The following is a 21,520-nucleotide window of genomic DNA, read 5'->3' on the forward strand; positions in this document are numbered from 1 at the left end:
GACTTCACCCACGTACATATTTTCATTTTCTTAATTCTTCGGTTATGAGCATGTATTTAATTATATAAACATTTATACATTTCTAACATTTGTACATTTTCTATCGCATGTAGAAACTCTGTCCTGAGAGCAGGTGGCAGGCAACTAACCTCAGCAGCCCTGGGAGCAGCGACCAAAATGTTTCTAATCATTAACAATAAAAAGAACCGTGCCTCTGCGATCCATCCGCTTAGAAAATAGTCCCAGCTCAGGTCCATTTGTAATTGGCTTTGGCGCTCACGCCAATGAGAGTGGGACTGGGCCGGGAAGAGGTGTATCTAGGGAAGGTGCAAGTGAACGAATAGAAAAGCTCCCCGGTGGGACTCGGGGTGCGCAGTCAACCGGTGTGGAAGTTTCCCTCCTCCCAAATAACTGAGCGTCACTCCCTCGCAGGTTGCTGGTGCAGCCTAAAGCTGTGGCGGAGTGATCCTCAAATTCCCCAGTGCTGGTGGGGAGGGGGCGGTGCGGGGGAAGAGAGGGAGGAAAGTAGATCTGTGGGACCTGCGCGAGGAAAAAGTTTGCAAGTCTGGACAGAAGGGAAAAGTGCTCCCGAGAGACCGGCTTTGGGGAGGGGAGGGGGGGAGGGAAGAATAGCTGCTGCTGCTTCTTTTTTCCCCCCCTACACTCCTAAAAAGCTTCTTTCTCTTCACCCAAGACGACCGGCACAATTGGGACACCCTTGCTGTCCCTCTCCGGCTCTAGCTTTCTCCCTGTAAACCCTCAAGATTATGTCATTTGGTAAGAGTCAACCAGGGATTTCGTGCGGGTGCTGAAGGAGCTGCGGGAGCCGGAGAAGAATGAAACTGCGTGGAGTCAGCCTTGCTGTCGGCTTGTTCTTACTGGCCCTGAGTCTTTGGGGGCAGCCCGCAGAGGCTGCGGTAAGTCCTTCCTTCTCCCCCCACCCCCACCCCATCACCTCGTTCTCACGCTGAAATCACTTTTTGTCCCTTTACCTTCTTTTCTCCTACGCCTTGGTAGGGAATTCAGATGTGCCTTTCACTTGTTTAGGAAGAAACATTACTTACACCGCTAGTAACCCAAGCCTTCTGAAGTCCAAGGGAGAGGTTTTAAGTGTTTAAAAATAGGGCTGCTTGCTTTCCTGCTGCTCGCTGCTCTGGGGGCAAGAGCAGAGTCTGGGGTGGAGGATGCCTGTTAATCGATCACTAGGCTCTGGTGGAGATTTAAAACTTTTCCTCCCCACCCTCCACCCTCGGTGCTTCCCTACCTGCTCGCTAACCTTTTTACTAGTTGTACCCAATCCACACACTCTTTAAACTCTCTCGATAATTTCATATTTTGGCTGTTCTAAAATCCACCTTCCACCAAATTGTTCAGCGCGCCCACGAAGTGCTTCCCTTTTGCCCTTTGCTTCAGCAACATGAACCTACCTCACCTCTGGTTAGTAAAGCCTCTGTAGTGATTGTGTTTCCTTTTTGACATCCTTGCTGCAAATTCTCAGGTAACATACCAAGAAGAATGAGGTGAAGATGAATGGCCTCAGGCTTCAGGTCTTCTGCGTCTTTTTTTTTTTTTTAAGTTCTGGGTTTTGTTGTTTACTTTTTTTTTTTAGCTTACTAAGGCACCTGAAACAAATTGAGAAATTGCCTACCCCCTAATTAAAGGAAAAGAGTTTTTTTTTTTTTCTTCAAAGGAGAATGAGTGTTCTGGTTTAAAGGAGAGTGGAGGAGGAAGTACCTGTGAAATGACAGAGCAAGAAGTTCCACTCAGTTTCAGGAATGTAGAATTAAAATCCCAGTATATCTTCTGGAAAGTTATCTGGGTCGTCCAGACTGTCCTTCTGGGGGTGAGAGGTAGATCTAAAGGAATGAATGGCTTTGGCAGAAAAAATGTTCTCCAGCCTGAAACCCATCATCCTTAATTTCACTTAACCGCTGGAGAATTAAGCATGTGACAAATTATTTAAAGGTTATATTTGAGTGAACATAATGGGTGGTTTTAAAAACACTTTAATATGAGATCATGGCTTAGGCCTTCACATGGTTGAGTGACTACCAATTCTTTATATGCAACTGCTCTGATATAGCTTATCTGGGTCCACTTTTATGTTAGCTGTTTAGCTGTTCTGTACTCTCCCAGCCTCAGATTACCTTGCCCTCCTCCTATCCTCCAGAAAGTGTGTACTCAAGGTATGAAAACTATCCTATTACGCTTAAGCACAACATAATAATGATGGCAATTCTGTTGAAAAGCCATGCATATCAAATGTTTTTAATTACACTTGCCATAATTTTTCCTCCATCAGAGTAGATAGATGAGTTCAAATTGCTTTTTTGATGCAGAGCTTCTTCATGGGCTAAGGTTTAGCCACTCAGTAGGGCTACAGACCCTTGAATAAAACTACAATTGTGTTGTTGAAAATAGTTACTCTTAAAAACATTATTTTGGTGCTCACCGCCTGTGGCATTTGGCTCAGGGGCCATGATTTTGTGGCTGTTTGATTAAATATTTCTCTTTTTTTTTCTTTTGACATTGTTATTAATAAATGTGCACCAGATGCCAATCATACAGGTATGTATAGCAATATTATACCTAAATTTATATCAAATGGCTTTATATTAAAAATATTCATGATTGACTACACTTAGGAGAAAGTTTGCTTTCTTGGACTCTTTAACGATTCGGTGTTCATGAAGAAATTATAGAAGACACCATGCAGTTTTTTTCCTATTTCCTTGTACATACTTTTTAAAGAACATTTTATATCCCTTTTCCCTGTCATTAGTATATTGTGGCTCTAATAAAAGCAGGGTTTGTTTTTTCTGCTTCACACATTATTATCTTAGATGAATGTTTTAATCATCTCAAAGATATGAATGGTATCTGCACTCCATACTAGTGCTGGGGATATTGGTGACCTTCTCCAGAGTAAACTGGATGGTAGTGGGGCTGCTTGTTGTCTGAAGTAGTCTAGTATTGGGACTTTTATTGCAGGTGGAGCATTGCTACTTAAATTGCTTTAATTTTTCATAGTTAAGTGATTTCTTCATCTCTGAAGTCATGCCAGATTGGGATATCACAAATATGTGGAAGTTTTTTTTTAGGTAGAAGGTTTATTAGGAGGAATAAAGTAAATCTTATTCCAAAAGGTTAGCAATAAGGGAAGAAGGCAGATTTAGTTAGAACGGTCAATTCAAGTGATGGAAAGAACGTATTTTTTTTTTTATGTAAAGGTAATCATACCTATATTCACTGTCAGTAGGATATATATTTAGATGTGTGGGTATGATGTGTAGAAATACTACTCTACAAATATTTGTAATTTTTGTGTGTGTGTGTGCGCAGTAGAGTGGATAGGTTTCTGTAATTTAAATATACTGTCTCCCTTGTGACCAGCAGCAACAATTTGTTAAGGATAGTAGAGTGGTTTGCGGCCAGGGAACCATTTTCCTCTGAGATATTGCTCCATAGGGAGAATTTATGAGCCTTATTATCATAGCAACATTTTTGCATGGTTACGGTGTGCCAGGCACTGTAAGGATATGGGGATATACATTATCATATTTAATCTTCCCAACAAACCTATGGAGCATATACCATTGTTATTCCCACTTTCCAGATCGAGGAGCTACAGATCATAGACGTTAATTAACTTGCCTCAGTCACATAGTTAGCAAGTTCTGGAGCTGGAAATTTGAATCCAGGCAGATTGTCTCCAAATTCTTTACCCTTAATGACTGTCCTGTACTGCCTCTTTAGTATGTGGTCTATAGAGACGTATGCGTTTGGTGTTAGTATTTGGATCTCCACTACCTACTTTTTTTTTTTTCTTTTCTTTTCTTTGGGGCGGGGGGAGACACAGGAGGTGAAATGGAAAATATAATGGGGATTACATCTCTTCCTGCTGATGTTAGGAGAAGCATCATGGTATAATGGAAACAGCTCTGGGTTTAGAATAAAAAGATCAGAGTTTGCTCTCTATATGTATGTCTGTTTTTAGAGAGAGAATTTAAACGATATAGAAGCAATTGCTTGTTGCAGATTGTATGATTTCATACAATCACATATATAAAAGTTATATTTATGAAACAAGTGTAATTTGTGGTAGATGACTGTTTTGAAGAACGATTTGCCTTATTATATTTCTAAGTAGTCCGTTTCCATGATAATTTTAAATATATTGAACTTACCTGCAGCGTGTCTATTGTGATAACACAGGGTATGTGTATATTAGTGCACTTTGCTTAAGATGTTCAATTCACTTTTTCTGTTTACACCAATTTACCCACCCATCATATCTAATTCTATAACTTTAGTCTTGTGCATATATTTACATATGTAGCTGTCCTGTGACAGTGTAAGAGTGTGTACCTTGTTTTCCTATGTTTTTTTTTCTTTTTTTCCTATGTTTTTACTTGGCTTTTGACATATGTATGAAACACATGAGACTCTTTACCTTAAGTTAACATTGGTACCTTGGTTAAAGTTGGTCGTCTGTAAAGTCATTAATTTTTCCCTTTGCAGTGACAAAGTGAGCAGATTTTATAAGACTGCATAGGGCAATATTGTGAGAAATATTGTACATATCTTGTTTCTCATCATAGTTTTGCCAACTCTTTTAGCATCTTTTGAGGATTCTGACTTGAGTAATTACTGGTGTGATATTTGCCAAATGATGATCAGTTTTCAGCATTTTTTGCATTTATTGAATTCTGTTGTAACAAAGAACTTTATTTTTATCTATTAATTTATTATTTAGAGCAGTATGGACTTATGGCTTCTTGTTTTATTCTATGAGCTATAATGAATTATGCTATTTTTACTATTTTTTTTTTTGCTGATATTACTCCAGATTTGGCCAATAGAATCTCCTCCCAGTTGGCTCCCGTGTCCTTTCAGTGTGTTCCTGTCATTTTTTTTTTTTTTTTGAGCATTCTCTTAACATTCTGGCACCACCAGATATTCCAGACTAATTTTCTGTTTTCCCTACCCCAAGGCTGGAATCAGTCACTTTTCTAAGGAGCTCAGATTCTTTTTATTGAATAGTGGGTGCTTGGCATGCTCATTACTGGTGAGGTGTCATTGGTTCAGACAAGTAGGAACTTCTAAGCCTTAATTTCCTCATTAGAAAAAGGGGCCCAGTGGTACCTATGTCAGAGTAGTTTTAGGATAAAATGAGAGAAGTTATGTAAAGCTTTGGAGGGGTACTTTGTACATAGTAAATGCTCAATAAATTTTAATTTCACTGTCATTTCAAACTACTTGACTTCCATTTCTTATTGCATTGACTTTCAAATTCTCTGCCTGATTGTCAAGGTCTATCATGAGTTTTTCCTTCATTCAACCGTATTTTTCATTACATTTTACAATATACTCCCTCCATTCTAGCCTAGGTGAGCTTTCCTATAAACTCTTGAGCACTGTATGTATGCTCTGGCTCTCCGTCTTCATTCATATCCTGTGGATCCAAATCTTTCCTCATTTTCAGCATAATGTGTACATTCATTCAGAAGATATTCATTCAGTAAATCATTATGTGGTGTTCTCTCCCCACCCTCAGGGATATGTAAATCATTTTGTGCTAGACACTATGGGTAAAACTGAATAAGACAGGGTCCCTGCCTTCATGGAATTTACATGCTAGTGAGAATAAATATTTCTTCTCTGAAGCTTTTCTTTACTATTATATCAGTTGCTGATTTTACCCTTCTTTGAACATTTGTTATACTTAGCCTCTTGTCTAGTATTTAAATGTATTTGGTCTTATAAGCATTTTGTGTTATGGGATTTTATCTCTTCTGTTAGATTATAGACTTTTTGAAGGCAAGAATTGTACATTTGTTCATTCATTCAACTAATTTATATGTTGATTTTGTCCGATAACAAAAATAATGCATGCTTAATGTTGGAAACTTGAAAAATGGAGAAAATTATAAAGATGAAAACAAAAAGCTCTCCACGCTTTTACCAACATCAGAGAAATAACTCGTATTGTTTTGATGATTTTACTTATGTATCTAATATTTTCTTATAAAAGTAGATTGGTTAAAATTTTAAAAAATTTGAAATTATCCTGTGTGCAAATTTATATGTTAATGTCTTTTCATTTATCAGGCATTTTCCCATGTTATTAAAATTCTTAGTTTTAAAATATATGTGATCGCATACAATTTATATTTATATATACCACAGTTAATTTGCCTGTTCACTTTTATAGAATATATTTTTAATTTTCAAGTGTTTCTAGCCATTGTAATAAACAGGTTTTTTTTTTTTTTTTTTTTGGCTACATCTGTGGCATGCTGAAGTTCCCAGGCCAGAGCTTGAACCTGAGCCACAGCAGTGACAACGCCAGATCTTTAACCAGTCGGGCACCAGTGAACTCCAACGATTCTTATTCCATATTTTGTGTTATTTTGTTAGTACTGCCTCCTTAATGGGGAATTAATTATTGGGTTAAAGATCATCACTATGTTTACGTCTTTGTTATGTGCAACAAAACCCTAACATTTAGAAAGGCTGGATCAACAGATGTGATAGCTACATTTTTTTTTTAGTGGTCACTATGTTATACCCTGTTAGGCAGATAATATTATTTCTATGTTATGTACAAGGAATCCGAGACTCACAGGGTAGTTAAATAACTACCAAGAGTCACATAATTAATAAGTGATTGGGCCAAGATTTGAACTAAGGTGGTTTAGCTCTAGAACCTGCACATGAGATTTTTCTTAGTCCCTATTTTCATTCGTGATAGTACAGAAAAAAGTCATGTTGAAAAGGTGAATAATTCCCTTTGAATGACTGGTCACTTGGATTGATTCTCAAGATAGGCTCACCCACCAGCTCATCCTCTAATAACTCTTTACTATAATTACCTAGGCCATTCAGCCTCAAGGGCCTGTAATTTAATTTTCTAAGACATACATCCCACTCTATTTCTCCCCTGTAAGAAGATAGAGCCTGTACTTCATGACTGCTCCCCCCACTGACCTCTTTCTAGCTCTAGGAAGGTTGTAACAGACTCTGAACCCGCTGACATTCCCCCTCCCCCAGGAGAGTTTTGGAGTGCATCAGAAATGGGGGACCCCTTTATTCTCTTTCCCTACTCCCTAGCCTCACAGCTGCCTGTGAGGCTTACACTTAAATACCTGTGTCTTTGCCTAGTGTTGTCCCTTGATTTTTATCCCCCCCCATTAATGGCTAATCTATTTTTTCGACTTTGGGGTGATACTGTTCCAGCCCTATCTTCTCTTTTGAGCAACAAACTTGTAAGTACATATGGAATGAGAGGTCCCCGATCCATTTTGCACTCCCCCCCCCTTACCTTTTCTTTGTGTTTCCTCACTAGCTAAGTGACTTTACTGCCTTTATGATAGCCTTGTGGCTTGTGCAATTCTAATGTATTCCTCCAGAAAATCACAGACTGTTATGCATTATGGCTTTTCCAGGTGGCATTTGAATAGCTGAACTTTAAGCTTCTGAATGAAAGGGATCTGCTCTTGCCAAATTACTTTCCAGAATGGTTTTACCAATTATATTCCTATCAGCAGTGTAAAAGAGTACCTGTGAGACAGTCTTAATAATTTTTTGCTGTCTAGTACAGTGACTATAGAATTGATGCTCAATTGATTGCCAGTTGGTTGGCAGATTTGGGCCTATCCTCTAATGATTTTCTTTTTAAAATGTAATCGTTCCATCATCTCATCCCTTTCTGACAATAGCAACCATGGAGCAGAAGCGATTTTTGAAAACAAATTCTGTAATTAACATTATAAATGAACCAAATGAACCACCCAACCACTTAACTAAATCTTCATTACATTTGTTTTTAATGGCAGTAATTCTTGGGGTGTTTTCAAACAGCATCTTTACTGCGATCTCTGATACCCAAGCTTCTTTCATTTTACCAAACCAGATTCTCATTTTATGCATCAATGCTTGAGTTTATTTACCTTCATAATCTGTCCAGGTCCAACTGCCCTTTGTTCCTTTAGAAGCTTCTGCTGGCCTTTTACCAAAAGTGTGGTCTGTGATGCTACCTGCTACCCTGTTGAAATGGGAACCTCGAATCCCTCGCTATTTGCTAATCAAAGGCAAATGTTATAAAAGAAATAGGCTTTTACTAAATTTCACTTTTAACTTTTAAAAATTCTTTACTAAATCTGGTATCATCATTAGCTTTCCTTTTTAACTTGCGGAGAGACGTAAGCACCTTTTTTTGAGCAAGTGCTAGGCCGGTTAATGGAATTGGTTTTTTGACAGGGAGTACTAAAATAGAACTGGAAGAATTTCTGTTGGCATTTGTATCATCTTATAATTCAGTCAAATAACACTCTTTGTAGATGGTAAGAGAACTAGCTGATTTGTTTCCAAAATTTCTGATAGTGTGTATGCCACTCACGGAATACTGAAGGAGATACTTGAACTTCATGAGGGGAAATGGTATTAAGAGTGGGACACTTGTGAAAAAATCATTTCATGTGTTCTGTATTTTGAGCTCTCTAGGACTTTCCGGAGAAGGAGAAAAGGTCCTTCTCTATCCATGATCTTTTAATCTCATTGATGCAGTGAAACATTTCTGTATTGGAACAGCCTACTAGTGCCTGTTCGAATCAGATTGTTTTCTGTTGCAAGTGGTAGAAGACACTAATACACCTGCCTTAACGACAAGTCCAAATTTTAGCTCATGTGACAAAAGTTGAGAGAGAGAGTACCTCCAAGCTTAATTAATTCAGCCAAAAGATGACTTAGGTTCTTGCCACTCTCTGCTCCGCCCTACTCTGCCTATCAGTTTACTGCCTCAGGCTAGCATCCCTCATACTTTGCAAGATTGCTGCAGCAGTTCCAGAGATGGCAGGCAAACACCACCATGCAGAAGAAGAGTATGAACTGTTCGTTTGTGTCCCTTTTTATCAGCAGCGAAAACATTCTCAGGAGTCCCATACCTTCACCCTTATATCTGATTGGTTAGAATTGTTCCACATACATGCTTACACCAGTACATCGGCAAGTGGAATAGGACCAGAAAGGAAGCGTTAGGCCAGTGATGTACACATTCCCCCTTGCCGCCCCCTGACACCCTGTTACACACACACCAAAGCACACTGCTGCCTAGCACAGGTAGAGGGCGGGAAAATTCACATAAAATCAGCATTCTTTTAGGAAGGAAGAAGTAAGTTCCTGCTTCACGACTTCATGAGTTTGTCCTCAGGATCAGAGGACTGAAAGATTTGTAAGAAATTGACAGATTTGTTAACTGTAAGATACATTACTCAGTAGGGAAACTGATGTTTTACAATGTTGTACATATGAAAAATGGTGGCTATTTGCATAATTATAGACATTTTAGTGTTGGGGAGACATTAGGGATCCTTTAGATCAGGGGTTCTCAAAGTGTGTGGTCTGGGGTCCCCTGAGATCCTATCAGGAGGATCATGAGGACTGTTTTAACAATAATGTGCAAACTGTTTTGCCTTTTTCACTGTGTTGGCATTTACACTGGTGGTGGGTAAAACAGTGAAGTATACCAAATTTTCCTACTATTTATTCTATAGTATGTATGCTTCATACTCTTGGAGGATAAAAAGCCAATTTCACTTAACAATGCCCTCAAAGTAGCCTTAATTTTATGAAATGTTGACCCTTGAGTATAAATATTTTAAAAATTCTGAATGACAAATTGGGAATTATACACAAACCACTTCCGTATGCTGAAGTAATATTGTTGTTTCTAGGAAAAGAGCTTGTGCAGTTGTTTGAGTTGTGGCCTGACTAGCTGATTTTTGCGTGGAACACGTTGTTACTTGAAAGAACGACTCAGACAAGCTATGGTTATTCAGACTTGGGTATCTGGCAGGAATTTTCTGGAAAATGAGCAAAGTGATTCTATCGTTTCAAGGAAAACAACTGGCAGTGTTTGTTGCCAATAAAAATTTGAGCTTTTCAAATAAGTATTAGAATTTTAGAAAATTCAAATCTGTCTTTATGGGCTTGACAACTTCCCAGAACTTAGCCTTTTCTGAGATTGGTAATTATATGACTGTGTATGATTTTTTTCATATTGTATAATAAAATGTGTTAACATTTGGAAGTTCTGCAAATCTCAGTGAACTAATATCTTCCATATTACTAATGCATCATGTTACAGAATCAAGCATGGCTAAATGATCTATTCAAAGACAAGATAGATCAATGACTTTTAATGTAGTTGAGTGCAAAAATTAAATAGATATGATTCTATGTTGCAGCTCACCTTAAAGAGTCTACCACCTGCAGAACTTTTGCATAGTATCCAAGAATATCCAAAGTTATCTTAAAAGATTATTAAAATATTCAGTTTTCCAAATATATAACTGCATAAAACTAGATTTCATATATTTCAACCAAAACAATATATTGCAACAGAATTAATGAAGCAGTTATGATCCAGCTGTCTTCTGTCAAGGCAGACATTAAAGATATTTTTCAAAAAATATATAAAACAGTCCCTCATCATTTTTTTGTGAAATACTAATTTTTATGAAAATGCATAATATGTTAGTATATGAGTTCATTATTGTTCCTTTTAAATGAATAAATAATTTGAGTTCTTACTCAGTTCTATTTTCTGTGGTACATCTTGATAAATACAACCCACATAAACAGAAGCTTTGGTGTTCTCAGTGACTTTAAGAGAGTAAAAGAGTCTTGAGAACAAAAAGTTTGAAAACTGCTGTTCTACAGGGACCAGCTCCATCATTTGATAGTAAAGTGAAATGATTGATGAAAGATGCATCCAGTTAGTTGCAGAGGCAGAGAAGTAGTGTTATTGCAGTCCTTTCTCCAGTATACCAGATTTGCTAATGGATTGGCCAGCTGGTGATAAGATTTTTATAATATTATTCATGCTAGTTGATGGAGTTAAAATACCAAATAGAAGATATACTAGATTGTACTCTTTTGTCTTTCCTACTATCTTCAGTCCAGCTGGCAAATCAGTAACATTCTCACTCTCTAAACCACAGCAGAGAGAGACACTGATGAAGAAAGACAGTGAGCTAAAGTTACAGTTATTTTTAGGCACCAAATTGGAAAGCCCATGAAACCAGGGTTCTTGTCCTACATATTTTTGTATTCACCATGGTGTATAGACTGGTTGCTTGTATATAGTTGTTTCTCAATAGCTAGTTGTTGAATGAATATTGAATTTCAGGGAAGGGTAGATTTATTTGCCAAGAGGCAAGACCTAGAAACAATGGTTAAGTAATAGGAATTGTTGGTATAAATTATTTTCTATAAGTTAGGCTATTTTTTTTTGTCTTTTGCCATTTTTTTTTTTTTTGGTCTTTTTGTCTTTTCTAGGGCCACACACCTGCGACATATGGAAGTTCCCAGGCTGAGGGTCGAATGGGAGCTGTAGCCCCGGCCTACGCCACAGCCACAGCCATGAGGGATCCGAGCCTCGTGTGCGACCTACACCACAGCTCACGGCAACGCTGGATCCTCAACCCACTGAGTGAGGCCAGGGATCGAACCCACAACCTCATGGTTCCTAGTTGGGTTCGTTTCCACTGCTCTATGATGGGAACTCCAGTTGAGCTATTTTGTAATTGGACTGCCTAATAACTAAAAGTGCTCAAATAGAGAGCGGGTGCTGCTACCTTGCCAGCAATACCTGCAAAGTCTCTTTGAACTCTATAATTCTATTTTCTGGTGGTTAGAAGAAAATTTCTTTTTTATTGAGCTCAAATCCTTGCCTATAATTTTTAAGTAACTCTGAGGTATGATTGACATAAAATAAAATGCACATATTTAAAGTGTACAGTTTGAGGAGTTGTGACTTAGGTATACACTTGTAAAACTATCAGTACATTAAAGATAATGAACATATAAATCACTGCAAAGATGCTCATGCCTCTTTGTAGTTCCTCCCTCCCTCTCTACTCCTATCGCCTATCCCCTGGTAACTACTGATCTGCTTTCTGTACATTCATTTTATTTTTCAGAGTTATGTAAATGGAGTAATATGTACATTTTCTTTGTTCTGGATCTTTTTTCTCAGAATTTGAGATTTATCCACGTCGTGGTATATATCTCTAGTTCATTATATTTTTTTGCTAAGCAGTGTTCCTTTGTATGGATATACCACACTTTTTTTTTTCTGTTCACCTGTTAATGGACATTTGAGTTGTTTACAGTTTATGCTATTACAGGTAAAGTGTCTATGAACATTTTAATTTTTGCATTTTAAAAGTTATTAGTCATTTACACAAAGTGATATGCACTTATGTTAGTTGAACAGCTCAATTATTTTTTTTTACTTGTATACATTTCAGTAACCACCAACCAGGTGAAGATATAGAACCTTTCTATTATCCCAGCTCCCTCATGCCCCTTCCCTTTCAGTGTATTTTGTGTCTTCTCTTAAGAAATCTTAAACCCCAAGGTTGCAAAGGTATTATTGTATATTTGCTTCCAGAATAGTTATAGTTTCAGATTTTTGTCTTTAGGGTGATTTTTTTTTCTATACAGAAAACCAGTTGTTCCAGTACCATATTAGAAAACATTTTTTTCATTGATTTGGTTTGATGACTTTATTGAAAATCAGTTGAATATATATGTACAGATCTAGATCAGAACTCAGTAGTCTGGTCTGTTGAGGTGCTTCTATATCCTTATGCCACTATTACACTTTCTTTATTTTGGTGTTATAAGTCTTTAAATTTGATAAGGTTCTTCAAATTTGTTCTTCCTTAAGATTGTTTTGACTATTGCATATAAATTTTAGATTCATCTTGTCAATTTCTACTAAAAATTGAGATTTTAATAAGGATAGCAACAGTCCTGTGAATCAATTTAGGAATATTTGGAATCTTAAAATTAATGATTTTTCCAATCTGTAAACACAGTACATCTCTCTTTAATTACTTTCATCATAGAAATCATTTGTTCAGCATTTGTTCAGTTTCTTGCTATACATATGATTATTTCTATATTAAATGGTATAATTAAAATTATTTTTAGTTGCTTGTTGTTAAGATATAGACATTGATTTTTTTTGGCCATGCCCGTACTATGCCGAAGTTCCAGGGCCAGGAATCAAATCCATGCCATAGTAGTGACCAGAGCTGCTGCAGTGACAATGCCAGATCTTTTTTTTTTTTTTTTGGTCTTTTTGCTATTTCTTGGGCTGCTCCAGTGGCATATGGAGGTTCCCAGGCTAGGGGTCGAATCGGAGCTGTAGCCACCGGCCTACACCAGAGCCACAGCAACGCGGGATCAGAGCCACATCTCAACCTCCACCACAGCTCACGGCAACGCCGGATCGTCAACCCACTGAGCAAGGGCAGGGACCGAACCCGCAACCTCATGGTTCCTAGTCGGATTCGTTAACCACTGCGCCACGACGGAAACTCCACAATGCCAGATCTTTAATCCACTGCACCACAAAGGAACTCGTTTTTTTTTTTTTTTTCTTTTTAGGGCCACACCTGTGGAATATGGAAGTTCCCAGGCTAGGAGTCGAATCGGAGCTGCAGCTGCCAGTCTATGCTACAGCCACAGCAACACAGGATCCAAGCTATGTCTGCAGCCTACACCACAGCTCACAGCAACACTGGATCCTTAACCCACTGAGTGAAGCCAGGGATCAAACCTGCATTCTCATGGATACTGTTTGGGTTCTTAACCTGCTGAGCAACAATGGGAACTCCTGAACTCATTTTTATGTTGATCTTTTTATCCTAAGATATTACTATTGTTTTTCTTTTTTTCAGATATGATTTATATATTGTAAAATTCACCCCTTTATACACAGTTCTGTAAGTTTTGATAGATGTGAACAATTGTAAGTGTAGTCCATCAAGATAGAGAACAGTATTGCTAAGATTATTCATTAGGTTCTAGTAATTACTTTGTATTTTCCATGTACATAATCATATCATCTGCAAATAAAGAGAGTTACACTTTTTCCTTTTTGGTCCGTTCCGTATACCTTTTTGTACTCTCTGTCTTATTGTACTGGCCAGGACTTCTTATACAGGTTTAATAGAAATTGTAAGAGAAAACATCCATTTTTTTGCACTTTGTCTTTTGGGGGAATATATTTAATATTCTGCTCTTACATTAGCTATTAAGTTTTCCATAGTAGTAGACTGAGACCTTCTTTTCCATTCCTATTTGTTGATGTTAAAAAAATAATGTTAGGTATACAGATGGCCAAGAAGCACTTGAAACAATGCTCAACATCACTGATATTAGAGAAATGCAAATCAAAACTACCATGAGATACCACCTCACACCAGTCAGAATGGCCATCATCAGTAAGCCCACAAATAACAAATACTGGAGGGGGTGTGGAGAAAAGGGACCCCTCCTGCATAGTTGGTGGGAATGTAAGCTGGTACAACCACTATGGAGAACAGTATGGAGGTACCTTAGAAAACTATACATAGAAGTACCACATGACCCAGCAATCCCACTCTTGAGCATATATCTCGACAAAACTTGCCTTAAAAAAGACACATGCACCTGTATGTTCATTGCAGCACTATTCGCAACAGCCAAGACATAGAATCAATCCAAAGGGCCATCAATAGATGATTGGATTCAAGTGGCATATATGGAGTTCCCGTCGTGGCGCAGTGGTTAACGAATCCGACTAGGAACCATGAGGTTGCGGGTTCGGTCCCTGCCCTTGCTCAGTGGGTTAAGGATCCGGCGTTGCCGTGAGCTGTGGTGTAGGTTGCAGACGCGGCTCGGATCCCGCGTTGCTGTGGCTCTGGCGTAGGCCAGTGGCTACAGCTCCGATTCGACCCCTAGCCTGGGAACCTCCATATGCTGCGGGAGCGGCCCAAAGAAATAGCAACAACAACAACAACAACAAAAAGACAAAAAAAAAGTGGCATATATACACAATGGAATACTCCTCAGCCATAAAAAAGTACAAAATCATGCCATTTGCAGCAACATGGATGGAACTAGAGACTCTCATCCTGAGTGAAGTAAGTCAGAGAAAGACAAATACCATATGATATCAGTTATATCTGGAACCTAATATATGACACAAAGGAAACTTTCCACAGAAAAGAAAATCATGGACTTGGAGAATAGACTTGTGGCTGCCGAGGGGGAGGGAGTGGGATGGACTGGGATCTTGGGGTTAATAGATGCAGACTGTTGCCTTTGGAATGGATAGCACTGAGATCCTGCTGTGTAGCACTGGGAACTATGTCTAATTACTTATGATGGAGCATGATAATGTGAGAAAAAGAATGTATACATGTATGTGTAACTGGGTCCCATGTTGTACAGTAGAAAAAAAAAGAGGTTAAAAAATGTTAAATTTCATCAATAAATAATTTGCACCTTTTATTTTTATTATTATTTTTTTTAGGGCTGCACCCATGGCATATGGAGGTTCCCAGTCTAAGCATCATATCAGAGCTACAGCTGCCTACCTTCACCAGAGCCACAGCAACACCAGAGCTGAGTCATGTCTGTGACCTACATCACAGCTCACAGCAACGCCAGATCCTTACCCCACTGAGCAAGGACTCAGGGATAGAACACAAGTCCTCATGGATCCTGATCAGATTCATTTCTGCTGAGCCACCCTAGAAACTCCAATAATTTGTACCTATTTAAACGAGAATATTAATTTGCCACTCAGCTGAGCCATTAGGTATCTTAGTAGCCAGTTAAAACAAGGAAGCCAAAAAGGAGAGTAACAAACCCTTAATTGCTTACTGCGATTGAAAAGCAAGAGATTAAATCATGGAAGGTGCCACCTCCCCTTCCCTCCTATTTACATTCTTCTCCGTGCAACGACTTCAGGTCTTGTGAAGCAGCACAGAATTGAGGGTCAGGTGTGTCACTGATCAAGGAGCCTCAAACACAAAGCTCCTGCAGTTTTAGGGACCTGGAGACCCAGGAAAGGAAGAGGAGAAATGCTATGAGTGAGTGGGAAAGGTCCTGAGTACTGAGTCAGAGTGGAGAAAATTGTCTTCCAAGTTTTCCCCACTTCCTCTGCTATGAATGTTGTCAGCAAGTCTTTGTGTGGACATATGCGTTCATTTTTCTTGGGTACATATCAAGAAATAGGATTAGTAGGTTGTATCATAGGTCTATTTTACACTTTACAAGAAAGTGCTAAGTTGTTTTTTAAAGTGCTTGTGCACTGCACAGGTGTGTGAAAGTTCTAGTTCCCCATTCCTTGCCTGCATTTGCTACTGTTACTCTTTAATTGTAGCCATTTCGATGTCAGTATTGCCGTCAACTTGTGGTTTTCTTATTGTTTTATATTTTATTTATATTAAGTAACATTTACTATCCTTGATGTGCTTTTTATAAGTTCTGATAAAAGCATGCAGTCTCGTCACCGCTGCCATAATCAAGATTCAGAGCAGTTTCATTACCTCACAGTATTTCCTCATGCTGCCCCTTTGTAATTAGCCCCTCCACTTACTCATAGCACCTAGCTATCACTGACCTATTTTCTGACACTATAATTCTATCTTTTTTGTAATGTCATATATATTAAACCATCCAGTATGTAATCTATTGAGTCTAATTTTTTTTCTCTTAATGTAATGTATTTGAAATTTTTCTATATGGTGTCTATCAGGAGTCTTTTCATTTCTTTTTTGACTGTGCCTGCAGCTTTCAGAAGTTCCTGGGCCAGGGATGGAACCCAGGCCACAGGAGTGACAATGCTGAATAGTTGACTGCTAGGCCACCAGGGAACTTCCTTTATGCAATTTCTTTTTTTTCCTTTCTTTTCATTTCCCTTCCCTTCCCTCCCTCCCCTTCCCTTCTCTTCCCTTCCCCTTCTTTTCCCTTCCCTTCCCCTCCCCTCCCCTTCCTTTCCCCTTCTCCTCCCCTTCCCTCCCCATCCCCTTCCCTTCCCCTTCTCTTCCCCTTCCCTTCCCTCCCCCTTCCTATCCCCTTCCCTCTCCTTCCCCTTCCCTCCCCTTCCCTTTCCCTTCCTATCATCTTCTCTCCCCTTCCCCTCCCTCCCTTTCCCCTTCCCTTCCTTCCCCTCCCTCCCTTTCCTCTTCCCCTTCCCTCCCCATCCCTTCCCCTTCCCTCCCCATCCCTTCCCCTTCCTATCACCTTCCCTCCCCTTCCCTTCCCCTTCACTCCCCTGTCCTTCCCCTTCCTATCCCCTTTCCTCCCCTTCCCTCCCTTCCCCTTCCCTCCCCTTCCTCTCTCTCTCCCTTTCCCCTTCCCTTCCCTCCCCATCCCTTCCCCTTCCTATCACTTTCCCTCCCCTGCCCCTCCCCTTCCTATCCCCTTTCCTCCCCTTCCCTCCCCTTCCCCTTCCTTTCCCCTTCCCTTCCCTTTCCTTCTCCTTTCCCCTTCCCCGTTCCTTTCTTGTTACACCTGTGTCATATGGAAGTTCCCAGGCCAGGGATTGAATCTGAACCACAGCTGCAATGCCAGGTCCTTTAACCCACTGTACATGGCCAGTGATCAAACAAACCCATACCGCCACCGCAACCCTTAGCCACTGCAGTCAGATTCTTAACCCACTGTGCCACAGCAGGAACTCCTTTATTTCTCTTCTTATATTTGAGGGGTAAGAGCTCTTAATATATTTTGGATACAGCATCTTTGATATACACAAGTTTTGTGGATATGTTCTCCCATTTGGTGGCTTGCCTTTTTATTTTCTTAACTGGTATTGTCAGAGAATAAAAGTTAAATTTTGACATGGTTAAGTTTATCACCTTTTGATGGTTATAGCATTCTGTGTCCTTTATAAGAAATCTTTGACTACTCCAGGGTCACCAAGATTTTCTCCCATGTTTGCTTCTGTAAATAATAAAAAAAGTTTCAGCTGGCTTTTGACCCATTTAGTTGTATGTGTATAGTGTTTGGTAAGGGTACTGGTTCAGTTTTTTTTTTTTTTTTTCATGTGCTTAACAAGTTCCAGCACCATTTACTGAAAAGTGACTCCCTTCTCCATTGAATTACCTTGGTACTTTTATTGATAATCAATTAATCATATATGTGTAAGTCTATTTTTGGACTCTAGTTAATTTCCCCAATCTGTGTGTCTATAGCAGACTGCCTTCAGTTACTATAGTTTTGGAATAAGGCTTGAAATCAAGTGATTCAAATTCTCCAAATTTGTTCTTTTTCAAATTTTTGGTTCTCCTCTTCCTCCTCCTCTCTCTCCTCCTCTCCTTTTCTTCCTCTTCCTCCTCTGTTTATCCTTCTTCACCTCCATTTTCTCTTCTCTGCATTTCTTAATCAACTTGTCAGTTCATACAGATGAACCTCCTGTAATTTTGAATGGATTTGTGCTTAATCTGCAGGTCATTCTGGGGAAAATTGATACCTTAGTAGTATTCAGTATTCTGATAAATGAACATGGTATATCTTTCTGTTTATTAAGGTCTTTAATTTCTGTCACCAATGTTTTATACTTTTCAATGTATAGGTATTATACATATGTCATTAAATTTATCTCTAAGTATTCATGTGTTTGAGTAGTGTTATGAGTGGCATTTTGTTTTATTTTCTATTTTCAATTATTTGTTGTTTGTGTATAGAAATATGAGTGATTTTTTTCTATTGACTTATATACTATAATCTTGCTAAATTTATTATTTCTAGTAGCTTTTTAATGAACTGTTTAGAATTATCTTCATAATGTGATTATTTCTTCTGTCAGTTAAGATATAAGATGGATTTACTTCTTCCTTTGTAGTCTGCACACTCCATTTCTCCCTTGTCTTATTTTTAGGACCTTCAGGAGAATGTTTTAAGTGTTGAGACCATAGCCTTTGCTAACTTTTCCCAATGTCTGAAGACATTTGTTTCACATATTTTGTAGAGTTTTCTGGTTGTTTATGGCAAGATGGCAAGTCCAGAAGCAATTGTTCCAACATAGCCTGCTTTCACTTCTTTTTGATATCATGGCTGTGAACATTATTGAACAAAACTATTTCCTTTTCAGATTATTTCTTCTGAGTAGACTTCTAAAACTAGTGTCATTGGTATACATATGTCTATACCTGTCTGTTTATCTGTCTACCTACCTATGTATCCATCCATTTCTTTATCTGTTACCTCAAGAGCAGTGATTATATTTTGCACTTCTTTTATACTTGACCTCTAACAGAAAGCATTTTATTCAATTAACGGAAAGTAAAGTTTTTATGATGAATTAATTTTCTTATACCCAGAGTATCCCTTTAATCATAGGATAGAGCTATTTCTGATCTTTTCTGTAAAGTTTAAGAGACTAGAACTAGGATCATTTCCATAATTTTTATTTCCTATTACCTTATTTTACTTCATTTAACTGTTTTATATATCTTTGACAACGTATAGGTCAAAGAATTGGTCAAAGAATTGACCTATACATAGGTCTCAGATTTGGTAACTGATAAAATATTTTGGAAAAAATAGAGTTCCATTTAATTTGAGATGAGGAAGACTATTTTTTCTAACTTTCCTTCATTTTGACTTAACTTTGTAGGAGAAATGCTTGAACAGTGACCCTGTAGGAAATGGCCTTATCTACTTTGAGTTAATTTGGTTTAATTTAATTTCAGGAAGGCTTCTGAAATGTGAAGCATTTATTAAAGCTTTAGATTCCTTTCTGAGTAGTTTTCCTAGCTGGCTATAACTGAGCCAGTCTGCCCTAGCTTTAAGGTCATGTTAATTTTCATTGTTTTGTTTCAAAATGGAGGAGTCAATTCCTTTTATGTTGTGATTTTTAAAATAAGGTATGCATTTTCTTCAGATATGGGTGTGTTGAAAGTTTTCACTGTCTGGGAAGATTCCTCTCCCTAGATTCCACCCCGCCACCTCATTTTCCTCACCCCTAAAGATAGTAGATGCATTTTGGAAGAAGAAAAATAATAGATGTTTTTCCTTCTCGTTCTTAAGGTCATTTGAGTTCTTGAGTTTGTAATTTTTTTAATTTTTTTTTTTTACTTCAGAGTGAGTGTACTCAGTTTATAGTAATTTGGTTCATAGTGAATAAATGCATTTTTAGTTCTTCTCTCAATTCTATTTGCTTGCTTATCTTTTACAGGCTATTTAGGCATTTCATTTTTCTCCACAGTTGAAATAAAGACTATTTTTTTTTGTTATAGCACAAGCTTATTAGACCTTATCACAGCCTTCATGGCTTCATTTGTGTATATTGTGTAATGGAAAAAACTGCAGACTAATGTAAAATAACAAATGAGAAAGGTTACCTTTCTTAAGAGGCAGAAAAAGAGGTTCATCTTTAGGAGCTTAGATTTGTTTCCCTGACTAATTTAAATGACACATTTGAATTTGCAGATTGAGCTTATAAACTGCTCTGTATATCCTAGTAGATTTTTACTCCCATATTCTCATTTTTCTCCATTCCATGATGCCCTGATAGGGAAATATATTTTCTTCAGATGGTTAAATCGTTATAATTTGAAATTGACAATATGCTAAAAAAGAAAGGTGCATTTTCAAAATCAAGTCTTTCTGATTTCCATGAGGCATTATAAACATTATGTTACTAAAGCTTTGTTTTAAAATCAGGTCCTTATTTATTTTGAAAAAGCTGAACACATTCATAGGCAAGAGGGATTAAATTAGTATTTCAGGGTATGATCTTCTTAATTCTGCTTACATGTCTACTTTTTCATCTGTATTCTTATTTCATGATACCTAAAAATTCTGTGAAGATTTTTATTGGGTTTAAACATTAATAAAATTGTTTTGTTTGTTTATTATTTTTGCTTTTTAGGGCTGCACCTGCAGCATAGGGAAGTTCCCAGGCTGGGGGTGGAATTGGATCTGCAGCTGCTGGCCTACGCCACAGCCACAGCAATGCAGGATCCCCAACCCACTGAGTGAGGCCAGGGATGGATCCTCATGGATCCTAGTCGGATTCATTACCACTGAGCCACAATGGGAACTCCACATCGTAAATGACTATAGAAGAGTATGGACATAGGTTCTCATTAAATAACATAGGTTCCCATGAGTGGAAATGTGTACTCATGGGAACATTAACTTGCCTCATGTTGGATAGAATACTCTATGACATAAAGTTTCATCACCTTTCCCTACTGTTGTCCTTAAAAATGCAGTATTAGTCCAAACACGAAGTTTTTTACATTAACATAGAACTTCTCTATGATGTGTTTACTCAAAATTAAATGTAGGAAAAAAAAAAAAGACTTGGAGGATGATAGAGAAATTGAGTCCTTATTTTTTCTTTTTCCTTGTCTGTATTTTCTCAGTTATCTATAATAAATGTTTATTCTTTTTGCAATAAGCATGTTTTAAAAATACTAAATACTAGTTCCTGGCTATGTATTTTAAATTTGGGGGGATTTCAACAATTTAACAACGTATTTTAGAGTTGAGCCATTCTTAATGCAGTTATTCCTGTTAAAAGAAGGCTAGGTGAATTAACGAAAAACTGAAACAGTATTTTATTATTTTCATAAACATTTCAGGTCCATTTTATAGTTTTCCTTTACCTGCCTTTTTAAAAAGTAGAGCTTCAGTGGAGGTTTTAAAGTAAAAAAATTCC

At 38.0% G+C, this 21,520-nt stretch overlaps 1 protein-coding gene across 4 annotated transcripts in view; it reads left to right on the forward strand.

The window, feature by feature from the left end:
* Positions 1–548: 548 nt before the first annotated feature.
* COL4A5 (collagen type IV alpha 5 chain) overlaps positions 549–21,520 on the forward strand; it is a 224,677-nt gene continuing 203,705 nt past the window's right edge. For 2 of the 4 annotated variants that reach the window (XM_047764670.1, XM_047764671.1), the window contains exon 1: positions 549–917. In XM_047764670.1, coding sequence (XP_047620626.1) covers positions 837–917 — 81 coding nt within the window. In that variant the 5' untranslated portion in view covers positions 549–836. The remainder of the gene's footprint in view (positions 918–21,520) is intronic. The other 2 variants (XM_047764669.1, XM_047764672.1) reach the window with 1 other exon arrangement.

Source organism: Phacochoerus africanus, chromosome X (genome assembly GCF_016906955.1).
Source record: "Phacochoerus africanus isolate WHEZ1 chromosome X, ROS_Pafr_v1, whole genome shotgun sequence".
In the NCBI taxonomy this organism is placed as follows: domain Eukaryota; kingdom Metazoa; phylum Chordata; class Mammalia; order Artiodactyla; family Suidae; genus Phacochoerus; species Phacochoerus africanus.